The sequence below is a fragment of the Eucyclogobius newberryi genome, unplaced genomic scaffold (genome assembly GCF_026437365.1).
Source record: "Eucyclogobius newberryi isolate DKJ021-1_F unplaced genomic scaffold, fEucNew1.0.hap1 SCAF_16, whole genome shotgun sequence".
NCBI classification, from domain to species: domain Eukaryota; kingdom Metazoa; phylum Chordata; class Actinopteri; order Gobiiformes; family Gobiidae; genus Eucyclogobius; species Eucyclogobius newberryi.
Window position 1 is genome coordinate 21,426,577 of NW_027315790.1, and position 20,286 is coordinate 21,446,862.

At 38.6% G+C, this 20,286-nt stretch overlaps 1 protein-coding gene across 1 annotated transcript in view; it reads right to left on the bottom strand.

Annotated features, from left to right (window-relative positions):
• Positions 1–1,306: 1,306 nt before the first annotated feature.
• trps1 (trichorhinophalangeal syndrome I) overlaps positions 1,307–20,286 on the bottom strand; it is a 125,887-nt gene continuing 106,907 nt past the window's right edge. The window contains exons 9-10 of the mRNA XM_072447875.1: positions 10,830–10,952; positions 1,307–6,817 (exon numbers count right to left, since the gene is read on the bottom strand). Coding sequence (XP_072303976.1) covers positions 5,423–6,817; positions 10,830–10,952 — 1,518 coding nt within the window. The 3' untranslated portion in view covers positions 1,307–5,422. The remainder of the gene's footprint in view (positions 6,818–10,829; positions 10,953–20,286) is intronic.

Here is a 20,286-nt window from a genome sequence, read left to right on the forward strand (position 1 = left end):
ATGACAGTGTACATTAGAAAAGAAAAATGAGTGTCAAATATTTATTTTATCTGTCCAAGCAATCTCCCACGCTTAGAATGGAACAGTCCATGAGTGTGTACTGAGTGGGAGGGGCCCTGTCCAGGCTGCGCATATTTACAGTATATATATATATATATGCTTTATAAACGCATTAAATTAGCATTGTGGATTCATTTAAAAGAGTGAAGCAAAGAGGTCTGAGTCTACTTAGGTACGCCGCATCAATATAAGTGCTGCTGGCTTTAGTTTACCCTCCACTAATATTGATCGCTGATGCATAACAATAATGATGTGCTTCTTATGAGACCTGCACACACTTTACATCTTTCATTCCCGCACGGTCACTTCTCTGAGGGCTCATACATTTTTGTCTTCTCTGGGCGCGAGCAGTGAGCTGGGTTTAAGAGCAGATCACAGGTGGATCAGGGCCACATCTTATAAATAAATGCAACAAACGGTGAATCAAAAACAATTCAATGTAGCTATGGGCCCCCAAATGTCCAAGTCCGTCACTGAATATGTTACATACTTCACCACAAACTATACTGTTTTATGAAGCTCCAATACAATTATTTATTTATTTTTAATCTTATGTTATAGTAAAGCAACTACCCGTATTTTCCGGACTATAGGTTGCACTGGAGTATAAGTCGCACCAGCCAAAAAATGCAAAATAGAGAAGAAAAAAACATATGCAAGTTGCACTGGAGTATGAAATGCGGTTGCAAGTGTGAAAATAACAAACAATATCACATATAAGTCGCTCCGGAGTATAAGGAGAAGTACAAATATAAGTATAAGTCGCACCCCGGCCAAAACTATGAAAGAAGCTGCGACTTATAGTCCGGAAAATACAGTACTGGTAACTGATATTTCTACCCAGGAAATTCAAAAGTGTTGATTATTTTTTGGTATAAGTACTTAAATTCATTAGTATTTAGAGCTGATGTTAGTTAATCTTTGACAATGTTTTACGGTTTACTTCATTTTGTCCCCAGTCGCCTCCATTTTGAATATTTTAACATTCAGACGACATACGTAGTATTTTAGACGTTCTATACTTTATACTTCGTGCCTGTAAATACAAAATAGCCTCTTTATTTGGTCTAATCTTAAATGTAGCTGGGGAGCAGTTACAGAGAACCTTGAGTCAGAATCAAACTGGTGATTTAACTCCATCCAATAAATGTCTTTGATTGATGTAGAACAACCAAAAGAACCACAGTATGACACATGCATGACTTCCAGTTCGAATCATAGAATAAGCACACACATTACTCAAGTATAAGTATGTTATTACTTTTATTAATTATCATCATCATCATCAACATTATTCTTCAAGTTTAGCTGTGTAACAAATGTTTCTTGGCTGTCAAAAATTATGTAGCAGAAATAGTTTTGCATGAGATCAAACCTAAACTTGATAAGAAAAATAGCAGAACAAAATAACAACAAAACAGAAAACAATCTAGGACTCCCAATTCTTCTATAAAAGCCATGTAACTGAATAGAAACTACTAAAATATATAGATAAATGTACAAAGCTGATGTATTTGGCCACCGTTAAACTGGCCTTAAGCTCCCTCATCTCCCATTTAATACTGTACATCCCTAACTTGTATCCTTTGTGTGATTGATGTCCCTTCCTTGGCAATAATAATATACATGAGTGCAAGCAACAGCATTGTACATACAATTCAGACAAAGACACAAAATACTTGTCAACTCTCCCTCCCATTTCAATGTAAACGCAGATTTGAAATGCCAATCTGCTGACACTCGTCCCAAACCACCTCGTAACATGTTTAATACACACTTGAGTCGAAATAAAATAGAACGTTTGACAAGGGTTTGAGGAAATAACTGGTCATAGATCGCTTGCATCATCGAGGCAAAAGATCAGTTGTCGGCCCATTTTTCTTGTGTTGGGATAAGCATAATACATCTGCTTAGGCCGTAAGAGTACAGGTGAAAGTATTGTTTAATTTACTTCAAATCCTCTCAAATATGAATAGAATATGGACATTGTTTTGTCAAAATGTCCTGAGGAGACCACATTTTGGATTTGGAGGGGTGAGAACAATTGAAGGTGCACGACGTAACTTTTCCGTCCACCTGCTTGTCTCCGTGGAGATGTTTTAGCCTTCAATGTCTTACAGAATGGCATTATCTCCGTGGAGACGAGCAGGAGGTGCCACCTGACTGAGATTTCCCAAGGTATTTTGAGTAATAAATGCACTGTGATGAAATAAATGCAGTGTAGATATGTTTAAATATACTGCAGAACATTCAAGGCATAAACAGCTCCATGAAGACAGGTGGAAAAAACTCAAAAATGTTACACAGTGCACCTTTAAAATAATCTGAAATCAGCATTTTAGGCTTTGGCTTGGCACAGTGAGTGTCTATGCCAACATCTACCATGACATATCTTCAATATTCCTCAACATTGCAGAGAAAAGGAGTAAGGCAGAACTACAGACAGGTGCAAATAACATGCGTAAACCTTTAAATCTGTGAGAGCTATTGTTCCTCCCTTCATATACAGACGGGTTCATCCCACCACCCTCTTCCCTTTTCTGCTTCGTTCCTTTGTGTTTTTTTTTTGCTACATTTGCAAATGTAAACAGATAATGAAGCTAACAGCCCCGCAGCATGTATTTAACAACAGAAATAAAATAAAAAAGGATTTAGGCCCCAGATTCAAGCTAAATTATTCAGCGTTTTGTTCGGTTTGTTCTGGTATCTTTGCTTGGAATGTTTTGTAATATTGCATTATTTATCTCCATGGAGACAACTGGACAAATTACATGTCAAATCTGTAGATAGTTAAGAAAGAATGCATGTTTTTTTTTTTTTTTTTAGCAACAAATAAAACACCTGTAATTGAACAGGTCTGATGTTTTATGCCTTAGTGTGGAACATTCCAGGCAAAGCATTGGCATTAACCCACAACCAGAAAGTTACACTGCCGAGTGTTTTCTACAGTACATATTCAATTCTTATAAAATGGCATCTATTTTTATATATACTGCCCTTCAGAACCAGATCTGTCATGTTTTGATGAAATTGACAAATTGGTCTCTCCCTGGTGTTTGTGACTACCACACAGACACTGTGACATTTACCTTTACAGCGGTATGGGCTATGTATGGCATTACATACACACATATACATTTGTATTCATATATTCATACATATACCCATCCCACACACCACACCGAGGATTATCTGGTTTTGCATCAAAAATAGAACTAAGGCAAAAGTCCAAACCATTTCACAAAGAGGTGCAAGGTGCATGGGAAAAAAGAGAACATTGTGGATACAGTTGAGTTATTAAAATGGCCTGAAAAGTTAAATGGAGAATTACAAATGTTGAAATTTAGCTGACCTGTGTACTTTTTAGCATTACGACTGATACTTTTAATTCTTATCTTCACCACAATCATATTCTAATTTACCACAATGCACCTGTACACACGGTGAAAAAGAGTTGGCTCAGAATTGATTGCGGTTGAATTTTTTGGGACGTTTTGGACGTGGACACCCAAACAACTTAAGGCATGTCAATCAAGTATCTTAAAGCATTACAATACAATGCTGTGGCTCATTTACTATTTTGAATGGCAATTAACGAATGGCAGTTTCCAGGCACTAGTCAAAATACATAAAAGCTTTCAACGTTTTCTTTAGTATTTCCCTACTGTCAATTTACTTCAAAGGAGTCTGCATTGGATTAGCTTTTAGCAACTAAGGCAACAAGGCAATCAAGATAAAACATGTCCCAAATGATGACAATTATTACATGAGAACTTTTGGTTAAACAGAAACATGTGTAAACCTCTGGGCATTAATAACACACGGGCAAAGAGATGGGAAGTTTTTTGCTTTATGTTCGGCGTATTATGTAGACAAAGAAATGCGGCGGATTCATGAACTGAATTGTACCCATCCACTAGAGGGCGATATCTGTCTGAAAAAATATTCGTTCTTTTTTATTGACTTGATAAGAAACAGATTTTTGAGGTCAAGTCTTGGTAATGTTAAGCCTGACTAGACAGTGTATGTATAAATGAAAATGGTGCTTGAAATCACGTAAAGAATAAAAAAAGAATTGAGGAGAATAAATAAACTAACCTTGGGACATTGTGGTTACAGTGAGCGTTAAGAGCAACAACCCAAAGTTTTAAACCACTGGTGCTTGAGAAAAAACATGGTGTACTGTAATAAAAAACACAATGTAAGTAAGCGTTCAGCACTGCAGGGGCCAGTCTGTCAGTGGAGTGCATAATTATTGATGATTCTGGGGTTTAATGCCCTACTCTCTCAGCAAGATAACAAGGTTATAGAACATGTATGTAACAAAATAGCAGTGAAAATGCATTTGAACAGGTGCAACACATGTGACCCCTGAGGACAGACCTTCATTATGCTTACATCATCATTAGGGGACGGACATTTGCTGTACATTTACTTTCAGAACAAGCAGAAAAACCCTATTTAGCTGTACCGTTTTTGTTCAACTGCTGCTAGACAAACACATAAAAAAGACTAATTTTAAAAAGTACCATCTCAAGCATTTACAAAATAGCACAAATATAAGAAAATGTAGCAAGTCTGTACTAAAATCGTTATTATTATTTTTGTAAATATTAATATAGTTGTTAAGCAGGTTAATAGTTTGTTCTAATAGGCAGGTAGCCAGGCACATCGCTTGCATGGCACAGAGGAAGGTAGAAAAGACGTCACTTTGTTCCATCAAAGCTGAAAATACTTTGACACCATACTGTATATAAATGGCTGTTATGAAGTTCATTCCGTCTCTTGCCACTTGCGCGATGGCACTTTGCATTGTTCGAGAATGCAGTCATTTTTGAGTAAAAGAAACAGCGTATCAGGGCAGTTCATTATGGTCTCAATGTAATCCTTTGCAGATATTGAAGGTTTTGGTATTTGGCTCAATTGGCTAAACCAGATGGGTTTACCAAGATCACGAGGCCTGAAAATGCAAAAGGCCAGTTCAACCAAATGCATAACACATGAAATGCATCTTTTTAATCTTTCCAAAATCTTTAAAGTCCAGTTTCGTGTTTGCAAATGGCTGTTTATTGGGTTTGTTAGGTGATTTCAGCTGCTTGCCCATTGTCAAGAAATGTCAAGAAGCGACTGTTACTCAGCCCCAGATTTCGGTTACGTCTCCCGACAGTCCTTGCAGCGCTTAAGCCTGATTCGACAATAATTTCTGACCATTTTATACAGGCAAGCCCTTCCAGCATAAGGATGTGTTCAAGGTATAGGCCCCTTCTGACATGTGCTAGCCTCAAAAAACATGAGGTTACAGCTTATACTTCCCAAATTAAAGGCAACCATTAAGTTCGTTTCAGGCCACTTAATCAATATGTTAATTACCTTCCGAGTTCTCGTCACCATTTTCAGACTTGCTAACAGTGACAGTTGGAGATGTTGCAGTACAATCCGATGCCATCTTGCTACCTTGTTCCTCAAGATCTTCCTGATCTTCCTTGTTCTCTACGTCACTTCCTGTACTTTCTTTTTCTTGCTCATCTTTACCATCAGTGTCATCGATTGGATCCCCGCTTTCTTCCTCTACATTTACGTTTTCTGAACTCACAGTGATTTCAGGTATTTGCGGTAAAGCCTTATCCGAGTTCCGGTGTAGCCCTCTTTGTATGTGCGTGGTAAAATCATACCTATCGGCACAGACGTGAAGACAGAAACCGCACTGATATGGCGCCTGGTCACCGTGACAACTCATGTGCAAGGCGTACATGACCTCATCCAGGAAGTAGATCCCGCAGTGTGTGCACCGATTGGCCGGATCGTCTTGGGTGGACGCGTCAACCGTTGCACTTTTTATTGAAACATCCAATGAAGCTTTTATTTCTTTCTCTTCGTTATGGATTGCCTCTTCCTCCATTTTCGAATCCTCTTCCTTCCAGTTTTTGTCAGTTAACGGGGACTTGGTGTTTCTTTGCTTTATTGCGAGGTCTAAAGGCGCTTCGTTCTCCAGGGATGCCGATGACGTTTGCGGTTGGATGGGTGGGGGTGGGTAGTGCGGGGTCGCTGGTGGAGGAGGTAGAGGAGAGTATGGAGACGCACAGTAAGGCACCGTGTAGCTTTGCTGATGATGATGCTGCTGCACTGGGCTAACCATTCCCAAGTAACTGTTTCCAAGGCTAGCTGCATTGCTAAGGTTACTGATGCCGCCGGCGACACCAGATGTGGCTGCCATCTTGTATTTGGTCCAGAATCGAAGCCAGTCGGACTCGGGAGCCAAATCCGGTGATATGGTTAAGGGTAGCGGCAAAGAGAAGAGCGGATACTGATACTTCTCGATGGGCGAACCGGGTGGAGAGTAACTTGATGGTTTGGACGGCCGCATGTACTTTTCGATCGGGCTTCCTCTTTCAGAACCACCTCCTTTTCCTCCCTCAATTTTGGAGATTAGCCCGGAATCAGGAATACAGCCGTTGCCCTCCATTTGCGATGGATGGGATGGCAGCAGAAGAGGAGGCATTCGTCGATGGATCTCAAGAGTTTGATTGGCGAGGAAAACCTGTGTGGAGCGTGGCGAGCGAGAGCGAGGGGATGGCTGCTGGTTCTTCAGTGAGTTTCGGTCGGATTCGTCCCCGTTGATGCGCTCCTCGCTGAGCTGTTGGCGCTTGGGGGCAGGGTTTTCCGAAGGCAGAGAATCAGGGTTGAGGCGTTTGCGAGTGCGACGTCGGATGATTTGTTCACCGTTGTTCTGCTTGATGATGTTCAGGGGTCTGGGTGTCTGAAAGGCAAGAAAGAACAGTAAGTAGATGGTATGGAATCATCACAACAATGCCCATTGTTATGGATACGAGGCGATCGTCATCGTTTCTGTTAACACTCCATTTAATGGCAACAGAGAGTATTACAATGGGGAAATAAACAAAAGTTAGCGTCCCCCTGATATGCTAATGTAGGCATGCAAGGAATGTGATTTGACTGCAGAAATGCATTCCAGGTAAGTAAGGTAATGTTATAATGTTAAAAGCTCAAAAAAGTACATTTTGCATGTGTCCTTTAACTCAATATACATGAGTGAAAAATACATGATTTTATATATTAAATTAATAAAGTATAAATTGTATTGCTATTGTCTATGAACTTCGGTACCATAAGGTAATGAATATTAATAGTAAAATATAAACAATGATAAAATAAGGCATGCATTAAAATGTGTTGACTAAATAAATAAATAAATAAAAGAGCTCAAACAGTCATAGCTTTCCAAGAAAAATGTTACTAATTATCTGTAATAAAAGAATATCATAATGCTATGTAACTCAATAGTAAAAGTCCAACACTCAATCTATTATTTAAAATGGGAAAATGTGTACTTTTCTTGTTCTGGGTTGGTCAGCAGCCCCAGCTGTACATTCATTGTTATGACCCATTGCTCAGCCCCTAGCCCTGGTTCCGCCTAATTTCTTTTCTTTGACAGAGTACATTTATGTAGCCATTAAACAGAATAAAAGGTGACCTACAATGCTACTTTTCAAAGTTTTTCCTTCTTTACTTATTTATGACTAAAGTGGGCATAAAATGAAGGGAAGATAGTTGACTGATAAGGTAATATTTATACAAAAGGCGGATGTGGTGTGGTTGCACTTAGCAGTGGCAGTAAAATATAGATGTGGTTTCAACCCTCATCACAAGGGGGAGCTCGTACATCTGCGGGAAATTTTACTTACCAGGACTAGAAAAATGTGGTATATTATCTGCACTAAAACTAACAATTACATGTGAGCAAAGGCATGCATGTAGTTCAGCCCCAGCTATATGATGAAAGCTTATATACAAAATATGTCATTAAAAAGTCTTTATATTTAAACTAAAAGAAGACAAATACAACAAAACACACAACACAATAATAATATACATAACAGTATTTTAGAATCTACACGTTTCTGTAATATTTAGGCTACAACATGCTTCGCTAATTAAAGAAACCTAACTATATAAAAACTAATCCCTTTCAGATATTGATCGGGGTTCCTATTGGATTAAAATGTTGAAAATGAAGACTGTGAGTGTTTTCTACAGGTATGCCCTATATGCTTTTTCTGAGAATGACATGTGAGCAGAAAGTAAGGTATGTTTAGATAAATGTATGCATGGGAAAAGCCCCTGTCATCTCTCATGTGGACTGCATCAATCAGAGAGTGACCAGAGCTGAGGAGGGAGGAGAAACACACACAGAGGAGGGTGTAGAGGCTGCTCCAGGGTGTGTGCATGCTTCCTTTTCATTTATTATCACAAATTCAACTTTTACATGGTACAAAAGCAATATATTTGAATAACTCTTGAGTTTTTATCAGGTTTAGGGTCTGAAATGGAGGCAAAAATGTTGCTTTTCAGTTCATTCTCCAGGAATATTGAAGAATAACCCACTCTGAGGATTTGTATTATTTTCTCATATTAATGTAATTGTTTGTAAATTGTACGTGTGAATCAACTCTTATATTGTATTATATTATTATTAATATGATTGCAATAACAACAGTTTAAAAAAAATAAAATGTCAATGATGTGCATTTGTGCGCTTGACTAAGTATGACATGAAAAACAACACTAATAATATCATGGACTGTCAGAATATACAGAATTACAAGTCCCTTTATTAATAAACTGCTAAATAAACAGAGGGCACTACATAGACCTTGATCCTTTGCTCCATTTCATTGCAGACATGAAGAAATAAAGAGATTGCAAAAAGAGTGATAACTGTGCCATTTCATCCTTCCTGAAACATGCCATAAGCATGACAAACTACAATATTAAGTGTATTTATTCTGCAAAACATGCATGACTTTAGCTGGCCTTAACAGAACATAAGAGAGAGAAGTCTCCTGGTTTGCAGTGCGTTGTGCCCCGGGACACAGATAGTAGGTGTGATCTGTGACACTTTATGTTGGTCTGACAGGAGCTGCTCTGGGCTGCTGCAGCCCATAACTCCTTTATCTACTGTACGTTTCCCTCCATCTCCCGTCTGCTTTGTTCCACCCTCCGAACCTTTTGTAACACACGCCAATCATTAGCTTTTTTCTTACATTAATCTGCAGTACTTTTTTGTCTTCCCGTTCGCCTCAGCCTGTCTCCTTATCCATATTTCCCTTCTCACACTCTCGCAGTCTCAAGTGTTTTACTAGCTGCTATCCTCTCTAATAATGTGTATAGAGCGTATAAAACTTTTATTATAGGATATAAAATATGGTTGTCGTGAAGATTGCCAAGAGTGGAAGAAGTAGTAGGTTTGTGTGATTGGAGGAGCAGATGAGACGCTCAAGGACACAGGCAGGGGCAGGGTTGGGATAAAAATGTGACAGCGAGTCCCCTGAAAGATCTTTAAAGATCATTTTTGTAATTGCTTTGGGTCAGAAATGTAATATTTTACAAGCTTATTTCTAACATAGCCAATACAGGAACATGATTCAAAAGAACGCTTCAAGAGGCCTGTTTAACATTTGTTACATGTGTAAACCATTTAGCGCGTTAGCAGGCATGTCGGAGTGTGAAATTAGCTTAAACCCCTTAAAAACATATCAAAGGTGAGCAATCTCGCTACGCTTTACTCAATTCAGCACTGATCTTTATCTCATCCGTAATTCATGCAGTTTTAATTAAATTTGGGATTTCCATAGACTTTCCACCTCGAGCTTTAGATGGTAAAGTAGATTCATTCCATCTTATTTCTCACTCCATGGATCTGTGCACAGCAAATCAAATATACTCTTCCCACAATATTACTCCTCACAGTGGGACTTAGAATATATACAGGATTTTAGCTACGGTATGCTCTATTTAATTTTCACCTTATGTTAATGTGAGGGACACGAGGAATGATGAGTGCTGGTCTGAAGTAAAGTGTAATGTAAAAGCAAACTAATCATGAAAGTAAATGGATGTTTGTAATGACCACTACTACAACTAGGACTGCTACTGCGAATACTAACTTAAATAGTACCGGAAATTCTCTCTCAGATACCGTGCTCCTCATTTATACAATACTCATATAAAAAATGTAATGGTGCGATTCAAACTAATTGCAAATTTAATATTTTTAGATTATTGTAGCTACTATAAATAAATAAATATGTATTCAATGTATTTATCGGACAATTGTTTCAACACATATATTTCATGTGCATTATACTAAACTCATTGTGAAGTTTTGTTTTGTTTTTTGTTTTTTTGATTGATAAGATAAGATAAGATAAGCCTTAATTTGTCCCACAATTGGGAAATTTCAGTGTTGCAACACAAAGTAGGTAAAAAAAACCTACTACTAAAAAAACAGATAACTTATAAAACACTCTTTTTTAGTTTTTTAAGTTATCTGTATCTTGTACTCCAGATGGAACTACAATTTGAACCCTAATCCTCTAAAGGAAAGACAATAATACTCTCAACGTCATCATTGTATAGAACAAAGTTTGTAAGCGTTAAAATATGCTTTACATTTACATTTAACCTTTACTCATTTGACTCGGTGGTGTTTTTGTGCATGTGTTTCTTTCAGTCCAAAGTCAAGCTGACATGACAATTTCAAAAACAAAACCAGAATATAACTTTGCCGTCATCCTGACTCCACGATGGATTTGTAATTCAATGGTCATTTTCAACTTCAAAATCACGAGCCATATTTGAACAGAAGGATCAAAAAATATATTATAATCGGCTCATTAAAATACATGAGTAAAACGGTCGGTCCAATTACTATTATCACAGTGAAGATGTCGTGTTCGAGAGAGTCTTACCGAATGTAGTTTCTGATACAATCCGCATGCGTTGCACACGTAGCCGCCATTAGCGTTCTTCCTCCACAGTGACGTCTTGGTGGTGAGGCAGTTCGCACAGAAGACCCCGCTCCCTCTCCGGCGCTAAAAAAAAAACACAATGAAAAACACTGAGTCCAACACCTTTCACGTTAATTTTCCCATCACTTTCATACAAAGATTGGGTAGAAAGGTTAGGACGGAGGCAGGAGGAACAGATTGGCTTCCTGACAGAAAGATGATGTCTGCTCATTTATCACGCCTAATTGAGGGCTGAATTGAGAGCATTGTTTTAATCTGTTCTGTCTTCACTGTACGAACCAAGGTTAATAAAAACACCAAATATACTTAGCCCAGAGAACATGATGGCGCTGAATGTAATGTGTGATGCGAATGGCTAAGTACACGGGAACTCCTCTTGTAAAGCACTCTACAAAATTGAAGAGAGACCCTGTAATATAATATGCTGTAGTGGAACAGTTTTCCGCTTTTAGTGCCATAATGTCATAATATTAGTACAATTTGAGGGTTTGGATTGGTACAAACTGGTGATATGATACGTATCCATCGTTTTTTTGTTTTTTTCGCCGACCAACGTTACACAGGAAAGTTATAGCACAAATATTCGGGCAGTTGGCGCCATACTGGAGCAATTAAACGGCTTTTCCATGGCTTTTAACTGACTTATAATGGGCAGAAATGGTTATTAATCTAAGAACTGAAAGCTCAAAATCACATATAACTGATTTAACACTGATCATTTGGGCGACTAATGCATGTTTCCATTTGAGTTTCCATTTGTTTGCATTGGGAACTAGAAAAAATATGGTGAGAAGTAGCGTTTTAGTCACAAAATGTAGCGGTAGACTTTTTCAAATTTAACTTGGAACTTGTATTTAAAAGTATTCACATGTCTCAATACGATATTTCACGATACTGTGTTGACGAGGACAATTTATTGCAAAAGAAGTTTTTACTGTATTTCACAACTGGCATCAATACCACCAGTATTGAGACTTCAAAGTATCGTGATATTTAGAGGAATCTCTTTTTTTTTTCACCTAGTGCAACCTGAAATAACCTGCATATTAATAAGACATTTTGCCTGCCCACGTCTCAATCATTAAAACCCAGTCAATATTAGATAACAACAACATTCTGACCCAACAGTTTTTGTGTTTCCTACAAACTTTCCAGCTGTTCTGTTACAATTCTCTAGTGCTTATTGCTTTCTAAACTTCAAGAAAATTGTTTAACTTTCTCCACTCGTTGCATATTCTTCAATACAAATCCCGGCTGGACCTCAGAGCGCCGGCGCATTCACAAACAATGCAAATGGAGGGGATGGTTTTGGGTGCAAAAGGCCAATTGTGGTGGCAACATGCTCCATCACGGTAATGAGCCAATCACAACATTTCTCCATCCCATTAAGCCCGTGGCCCCATCCGACACCTTTATGACCCTGAGAGGACACCGTACTTCATCGTTCCCATTATTACCATCAGCACGGACCATGTATTGCAATCACCGAGATTTGTTTGTTGGGTTTGTTTCGCAGTGAGAGGCATTATGCAAGAGCCTTCTGCAGTTTTTATGAACCTGGGAGGAAGAGGTTAAATGTTTTTGGCCTTGGTAGAGCTGCGGATCGTGTGAGGGGACAAGGGCATTGTGCTGCGATGCTGACAAATCAGGGTTTTCTACTTACACTTCAACAAATGAGTTCTGCTAGAGTGTTGACACGTCACAGATGTATGTGCACTAACTCCATGTCTTATTCCACAACACATATACACAGGCACAGTGTCCTAACAATACATTTAACTCCTCACAATTGTTCGGTGCACTTTGTTGATCCTCATAGGGAAATTTGTCCTCTGCATTTGACCCATTGCTTCTATTCAAAACTGCCCAGAGCAACCTCTAACTCCAACAACATTAATTTTGTCTTCCAAAGATTTATCCACAGTTTCATTTTTAAATACAATTCATGTATGATATGTTATTACCTTGTTACATAGACAAAGTAAGAATTTCACCTAAATTATTGTTTTACTAAGTCTGTGGACATAACAACATCAAACATATACCGGTAAACAATGTTAAAAGGGCACTATGCAACTTTTCTCCATGAATATTTTCTTGTTTTGCTTGGAATATTCCACATTTTGGCATTAAATGTATCTATCCGACATTCTTACAGTGAGTGGGGTCGCATCTCCACAGATATGATGTGTAACTTGGCCTGGTGGTGTTAAGTTTAATGCCATACTGCGAAACATTCCCAACATTTCCATGGAGACCAGCAGGTGGCAGTTACATAGATATATACTAAATAACGCCTACGAGGTCCTGTTGCTTACTGGACGAAGTAAAAGCAAAGTTTCTGGTCACTTTCTTTCGGGGGTTATTGCTGGCAGGTCATCTTGTAGAAGCCACTGACAGGCTGCTGACTCAGACCTTTATATGTCAGTCGTCAGTTTGATTCATCGCAGAATAAGTGACACATTTTACAAATCTGGTCCTGTTTCACAAATCACCCAAGAACAAAAATATCTGATGGAAATGGAGCAGGCAGTGGATATGTAGGTCACACTGACTCAGAGACTTCTCACTGCTGTTCCGCCACTTTAGGCTCCGATGTCATGAGCTACGACAATCAGCTGCTGAAGTATAAAAGCCAGGATATATAAAGCGTGACATAAGGCTGGATGTTCATGAGTTTATTTGCACATAAAATGAGAGTCAAAGTAAAGTCATAAATCGGGGAATTTAGAAACAAGTTATGCCAAAGCTGGTATCGAATTGTCTTGCTCACTTCTTGCTTGAATAAAATGTGTACCTTTATTTTAAAAAGTGCCTTATATTTTAAATAATGCTGGGTATCCTGTCCAAGGTTAGGGCGGTATGCGTCAGTGATTGAGTTTAAAGGTTTATTTCTGAAAGAACTGGACTCAAACAGCAGGTCTTTGAGTTCAGGGATACATAAACACAAAATCTACCTTCACAAAAGTTAGATTTTTGTTCCTTTTCCTGCCTCCTCATCTTTGGAGACAGAATCACAGACCTTTCATCACAATGGTGCAGGAAACCGTCAAACAAACACTCAAAATCCACACCAAAACACATTTCTTAGACAGCATTCTAACCTTACTAAATGACTAATGACAATGACTAAAACCATTCAACAAACAAATGAATCTTGTTAGCAGTAATTAAGAATAGCAGAGTCAATGTAAAACCCCGCTCTGGTGCTCCTTATGATTGCTGCATCTTCCCTTCCACCTTGTTAACTTAGAAAACATGTCAGTCTTTCTTGCGTCACATTTTCTTTTCCGTTTGTCCCCGCACTTCCATCACGAGCCCCGAGCATCCAGGGACCCTTCTCTTTTCCAGTGTGCACTTCTTGTTGTTTTATGTTCATGACAGCGCTGAGAGCTTTGCATATCTTTCAGGTCTCCCAGCGCTGAGTGGTAGGAGTAGGAAAAAAAAAGAAAAAGAAAGGAAGAAAATAAAACATTTCAACTTTTCAAAAAAGATGTCGCCATTTGAAGCCTGGTGTGTTTGTAGTCTCCGAGCACTTGCACTCTGGAGCTACCGTTTTGGGGTTGCCAGCTTAAAGCCACAAGAACCAGTCCCTGTTCACCCAGCATTTGATTTTAGGCAATCTCGCGCCAGAGATCACAGCACAATTAAGAAGACTGTATTTCTGTGGGAAAACGCACGTCCCACAGAAGCTTATGAATACTGCAGCGCTACAGTAACATCACCAAAGGCAGAGTTCCAGTTTGGGGAAAGTGGTAAGAAAACATCCATATTTTTTACATGTATATTACAGCGCTGTTGGGGTGGTTTCTGTGAGGAAGACTGTACTGTATGTTCTCCTCGTGTCTGGGAGGGTTTTTTTTTATGCTCCTGATGAGTTTCCAGGCTCAAGATGGGAAGAAGGGTCCCTGGGGGGCTGCAAAATGGTTGCCCACTCGTCTTGATGGGTTACGAAATGGGGTTGTTCCTGAATATTGGACTGAGATTAATAAAGCCCTGCAAACTCGTCTTCAATGTCGGCATTGCATTTTACACGAGAATGTATCGAGGACATAAAACACCAACAATGGAAAGAATGTATGGATACTTTTGAATGAAGCAAAAAAGCTATTGCAAGAAAATGGATGACAGGGACGAAGCATCGAGGACTGGACAGAAAGTTATGATAAGATGTTATGATAAATAGTTTATTCGACAGCATACAATATTATTCTAATGATGATTTTAGAAGTCGATTATTTTTTCTATTTGTCAAATGATTATTTATATTGTGCAAAGAGACTTAAAGACACTATCAACCAGATAAAGGTTTAAATATGGTGACCGATGGCTTGGTTATAATTGTGTTTTATTGACTAAAGTCAGATTTGATTATATTTTCATGACATTTTGATTTAATAACGCCGCTGTTATAAAGGTATTTTTATGTGTTTTAGACCTCGTGTTGTGCAGAGAACAATTACATCGTTGCAGCCCTGATTGTTATACTTGTAATCCTGCCTCTATGCCAAACCTTTTATATTTGTTTATAGCCATATAAGATGAACAATATGGTCAAATTCGTAAATATCATTAACGGCTTAGTCAAACGCACATTCACAGCCTGGTGAATCCTCCCGCCTGCGTTCGTGCTCCTTTGTGCGCATATTGTATGAAGTGTGTATTAGCCTCGCCATACGGTCGCCACATGTGGAGCGCCAGAGCCAGGTGATTGATTGATGTACATTTCCTGTTTCGCCGTGTGTGTATATTGTGTGTGTGTCTTGTGTTGCAAGCCAAACAGTGCGTCTGTCATCAGAATTCGGCTTCCCCCCCGAGCGCTCAAATCACTCACATATGGCCCTGCAGCTGCCCCTCATCGCACAGGCAGACGAGTGGCAGCACCCGCACCTGGAATATTCTCTCCTCAAACTGGGAGAGCAGAGGACTTATTTGTTCAAGTGCATTTACCGTTGTGCTTCTGGGAGTAGTTTTCAGACACTGTACTTTTACTGTAGTAGGAGTGACGTATTTTTTGACAGCGTTAACAGTATTCTTCCTTGTTATTTTTCTCCACTGTGAGAAAAGTGACAGAAGTTTGACAATATTAAAGGATTTGTGTCTATTTTTTTTTTTTTTTTAAGTGCTGTAAAAATGTAAAAACAACATTACGAGCAACATCCACAGAACTAAGAGTTATTTATAAAAGAAAATATGAGGTAAAAGCAGCGATAGTAGAATATCTCGCCAAGCTTGTCTTAAAATCCAGTGCAAAGAGTGTAGTAGAGGCTTAAAACTATCAATGTCAGAAGCAGATTGAACACTTAGAGAGAGACTATTCCACAGTCGGGTCCAGCCATTGCAAAAGCCTCTGTCCCCTCTGGTCTGGGGTCTGGAGCGGGGATAGTTTAAAAGCAAACTGGTCACAGGAACATACACAGATATTTGACAGCAAATACACAAGTGTCAGAACTTTTAACGCTTTGAAACCAAAAGCTAAGATATAGACAGCAAAAATATCTTGAACCTAATTCTAAAAGATGCCTGAAGAGACTGCAGCACCAGGGAGAACTTTTCAAGACCGTAAAACCAGAAGTTGTAATAGTCCAATTGTGTCCAATCCCTCTCCAACTGATCTGAGGGAAAATAAGTATTTACTTTGGCTAGAAGTCTAAGCTTATTAATTAGCTTTGAATTATAAATCAGATATTATGTCCTGACAGTTAACTCTTGTACATACTCCTCTTTCTTGAGCGATACCAGTGATTGATTCGATCTGATTCCAAATAATACTATGGCAAATATCGATCCAATTCAGTTAGCAAATGCAAGTTTTGTAATAAAGAATTAATAATTGTGCCCACTACTATTAAACGTAATTTTTTGGAACACAACGTCGTACATTTACCTGAGTAATAGTCTTTTTTTGTCTGCTCTACCACGTTTTTTTGTCAGATTTATTTAATTTTCAATGGGGAATAATTACAACGCATAGTCCTAAAAGTAGTTCGAAGTTCTTATCTTAGTTCCCAGTATAATAAACGTGAACGTTTCGGAGCTGATTCGGTTACGAGGTTTGCTCCATAATCTCCGTTCACACATGTAGCAGAGGAGCTCTCCCTGTGGTTATCTCCATTGGTGTCTTTACATTGTCCGCCTTTACAGGACTAAATGAGCGTTGGAGCTGAGGAGGTGAGCCTAATGAGGGCGTGGTTCAGTGAGCAGCTCAGGATGGGGATGGCAGCGCACTGTTGCCCATCAAACTCTCCACGTGTATAACTTCAGACTAATGGAGCGGCATCGGATGAATATATTGGAAAATCACACCATGTACAGTATTGTATCAAGTAGGACTTTAATTATAGATTCAATTATTGTGAGATTATAAGTAAAATGTGTGTTATGACTTTTGCGTAGTTAGATAATGTCTTTACTGCATTCATTGAGAGATTTTTATGTTTTAAAACCAAGTAGCTTTTTTTGTTTTTTTGAAGGATTTCATAGTTTGGCACAGACCGCCACCAGGGGTCAGCAAAGTCAAGAATGATCTGTTTAGTTGCTGTTCAAAGGAAGTCTACAGAAGTAAACACAGCATTTACCTGTGAACTAGAAGATACTTAAGTCCTGATCAGAGCATGAACATGTACAATACTGAGCTCCAAGTGAAAAGTGATTAAAAAAAAAAACAATCAATTATCTTTCTTTTCTTTATGTAAATGATAAAATATGTTGTTTAAAAGTAGCAGTTTATGAAAAAATGCGACTACTGCATCTAATAAAAATGTTTAATGTCTCTTGAACCCAGTAGCAGTGCTCTGATTGGCTGCGCTTGGGTGGTCCACCTTAATGTCACTTCACAGTCTGATAAAAAAAGCCGTTTTAAAATGAATGCTTGTGAATATTACATAATACATGCCAAGGCGCTATGACAGCTAGGAACGTCAAGTTTTATGCTGTGAAAATCATGTACCCAAGCTTTAATACTTCCAATTACTGTTTATTATTGGCAATGGATGGTAGTATATATAAAATACCATCTTAATAATGAATTACTGTGCTGTATGATTACTAATTGCTCACCATTTAAGGAGGGATTTTTATTTTGTATTATTACTGCTGAAGTTTCTATACACAGCCGTCGTTAGTAGTGGCTCTTGAACTCCTCGGTCTCTCTCTCGTGGCGTTGTGGCTGTTTTATGAGCTGGATGTCATGTTGCGTGCACAGGTTCAGCTGATGGATGGCTGATACCTGGCCTCTCCCACTCGCCTCGGCCCAGAGAGGAGGGCCACTGGTAATTAGAGCACAGGGTCTTAATGGCACCAATTTATCTGAGGCCTATCATACCATTCAATTAGCACAGCCCACGACTACACCCCCGGCTCACACACACACACACACACACACACACACACATACACATACACATACACATACACATACACATACACATACACATACACATACACATACACATACACATACACATACACATACACATACACATACACATACACATACACGCACACATACACGCACACATACACACACACATACACATACACATACACATACACATACACATACACATACACATACACATACACATACACATACACATACACATACACGCACACATACACACACACATACACGCACACATATGCATACACACTGTGGGCAGCACCAGCTTCGAATGGGTTCATTTGGCACATAGAGCGAGTGAAATCAGGAAAAGTTTCAAAGAACATACAAACTTAATGCAGTTTATATTTGCAGTTTTGTGTTTTTTAAGGATATGTAAAAGTGTAAAGTGGAACTGTATCTACACATTCAACTACAAGTGAACACACATTTTGTATTATGTTAGGGCAGGTTAAGGGAGGACGTCGGAATAGAAATATACACCAATTTGACAATGTCTAAGAAGTTTGCAGGCCTCTAAAATAAAGGCATTGACATTTATGTGGCATTAAAAAGCAACTTCTTTCCAAATATGCACCACTGGCACAACATCTCAACGCTTAGTAGAACATTTGGCCACATGCAGTAGAAATGGCTGCAGTGATAATCCATGAGATATTTAGTCGATGGCCACACAGGGTCCTAAATGAGCTTGGCATGATGCTACAGCTCGCACCGGTGATTTGACTGTGAGCGGGAGGAGGAAGTTCTGTGGTCGCACTGTTCGCCCATCTGCCAAATGTGCACGAGTTCAGGTGAGCTGCCTTAACAATCATTTCATTTAAACAAACGCACAGTAGTTGCGTTAAAGGGCTGAAACTAACGCTTAACCTTGGGTAAAAAAATAAATAATGATAATCATTTGTAAGATTAAGTAAAACCTGTGTTGATTTTGCAACTTTTCTTTACTGTTTTTGCTGTAGTCAGCTTTAAAGGGGAGTTATTGCACAAAATCAACTTTGATGAGCTTTAAGCCTTGTCACATCAATGTTTTCTCATAATTAGTTTACTAAAAGTTGCATTTTGATTGATTCCTGCCTGTTTGTGTCATCCTGTTTTGTCCTGGAACTGAGGCTTGGAAGATCAGCTGAGCCTACCCCATATCCCCGCCCACTTCCCTGTATTTAGCTGTGATTATTTGAAAAAATTGAGACTTCGAGTGATACATGTAGGTTCTAAAATGTCACGTAACCACTTCACAAATAAAAACACATAAATGACAATCTGCTGCTTGTTACAGTGAAATGTCAGTATGAAGAGGCGGAGCTTATCAGTTCTGCAGTTTCAAAATAAAAAGTCAATGCACTTGTTTCTGTCCGTTTTAGATCAATATTGCAGTTTACAATTAACACAATGTGATGGCTTACTTAGAGTTCTGTTAGAGTTAAAGTATATGAAAAGATTGGTTAAGATTGCCTTATTATAAACCTGTAATTATAGCCGTGACTAGAAAATTATGTTTTATGTGACTTATATGTATAGTTTAAGACGTTATTACGGAGAGAAAATTAAAAAAAGAAATATTAGTGGGGACAACTGGACAGCATTATGAGAGGACGCCGAACACTTGTGAAGGGGGCAGACAAAATTAAAAGCATAATATATAATCTTCACTACGGGACAGCCGAGCGCACATAAAAGAAGAATTACTTCAATAAGTTGCACAGTCATTTGAGCCGGACTCCTTGCCTTGGTACACAAACTACTCCAACAGGAAGTATCTGTTTCTTCTTGTATAAAATAAAATTGAAAGCTCGACTGAAATTATGATTATTTATTTGGGAAAATATGCACAATAAGCTGCATTGTGCATAACATCAATTCGTCTATTTCCTCATTCACCAGTTTTCCATTACAACCCTACAGATGACAAATGACTGTTATCTTTTTTGCATTAGACAGACTTGCCGGTGACTTTTGGTGACTTTTCTGATTAAAATAAGATCTAACTTTATT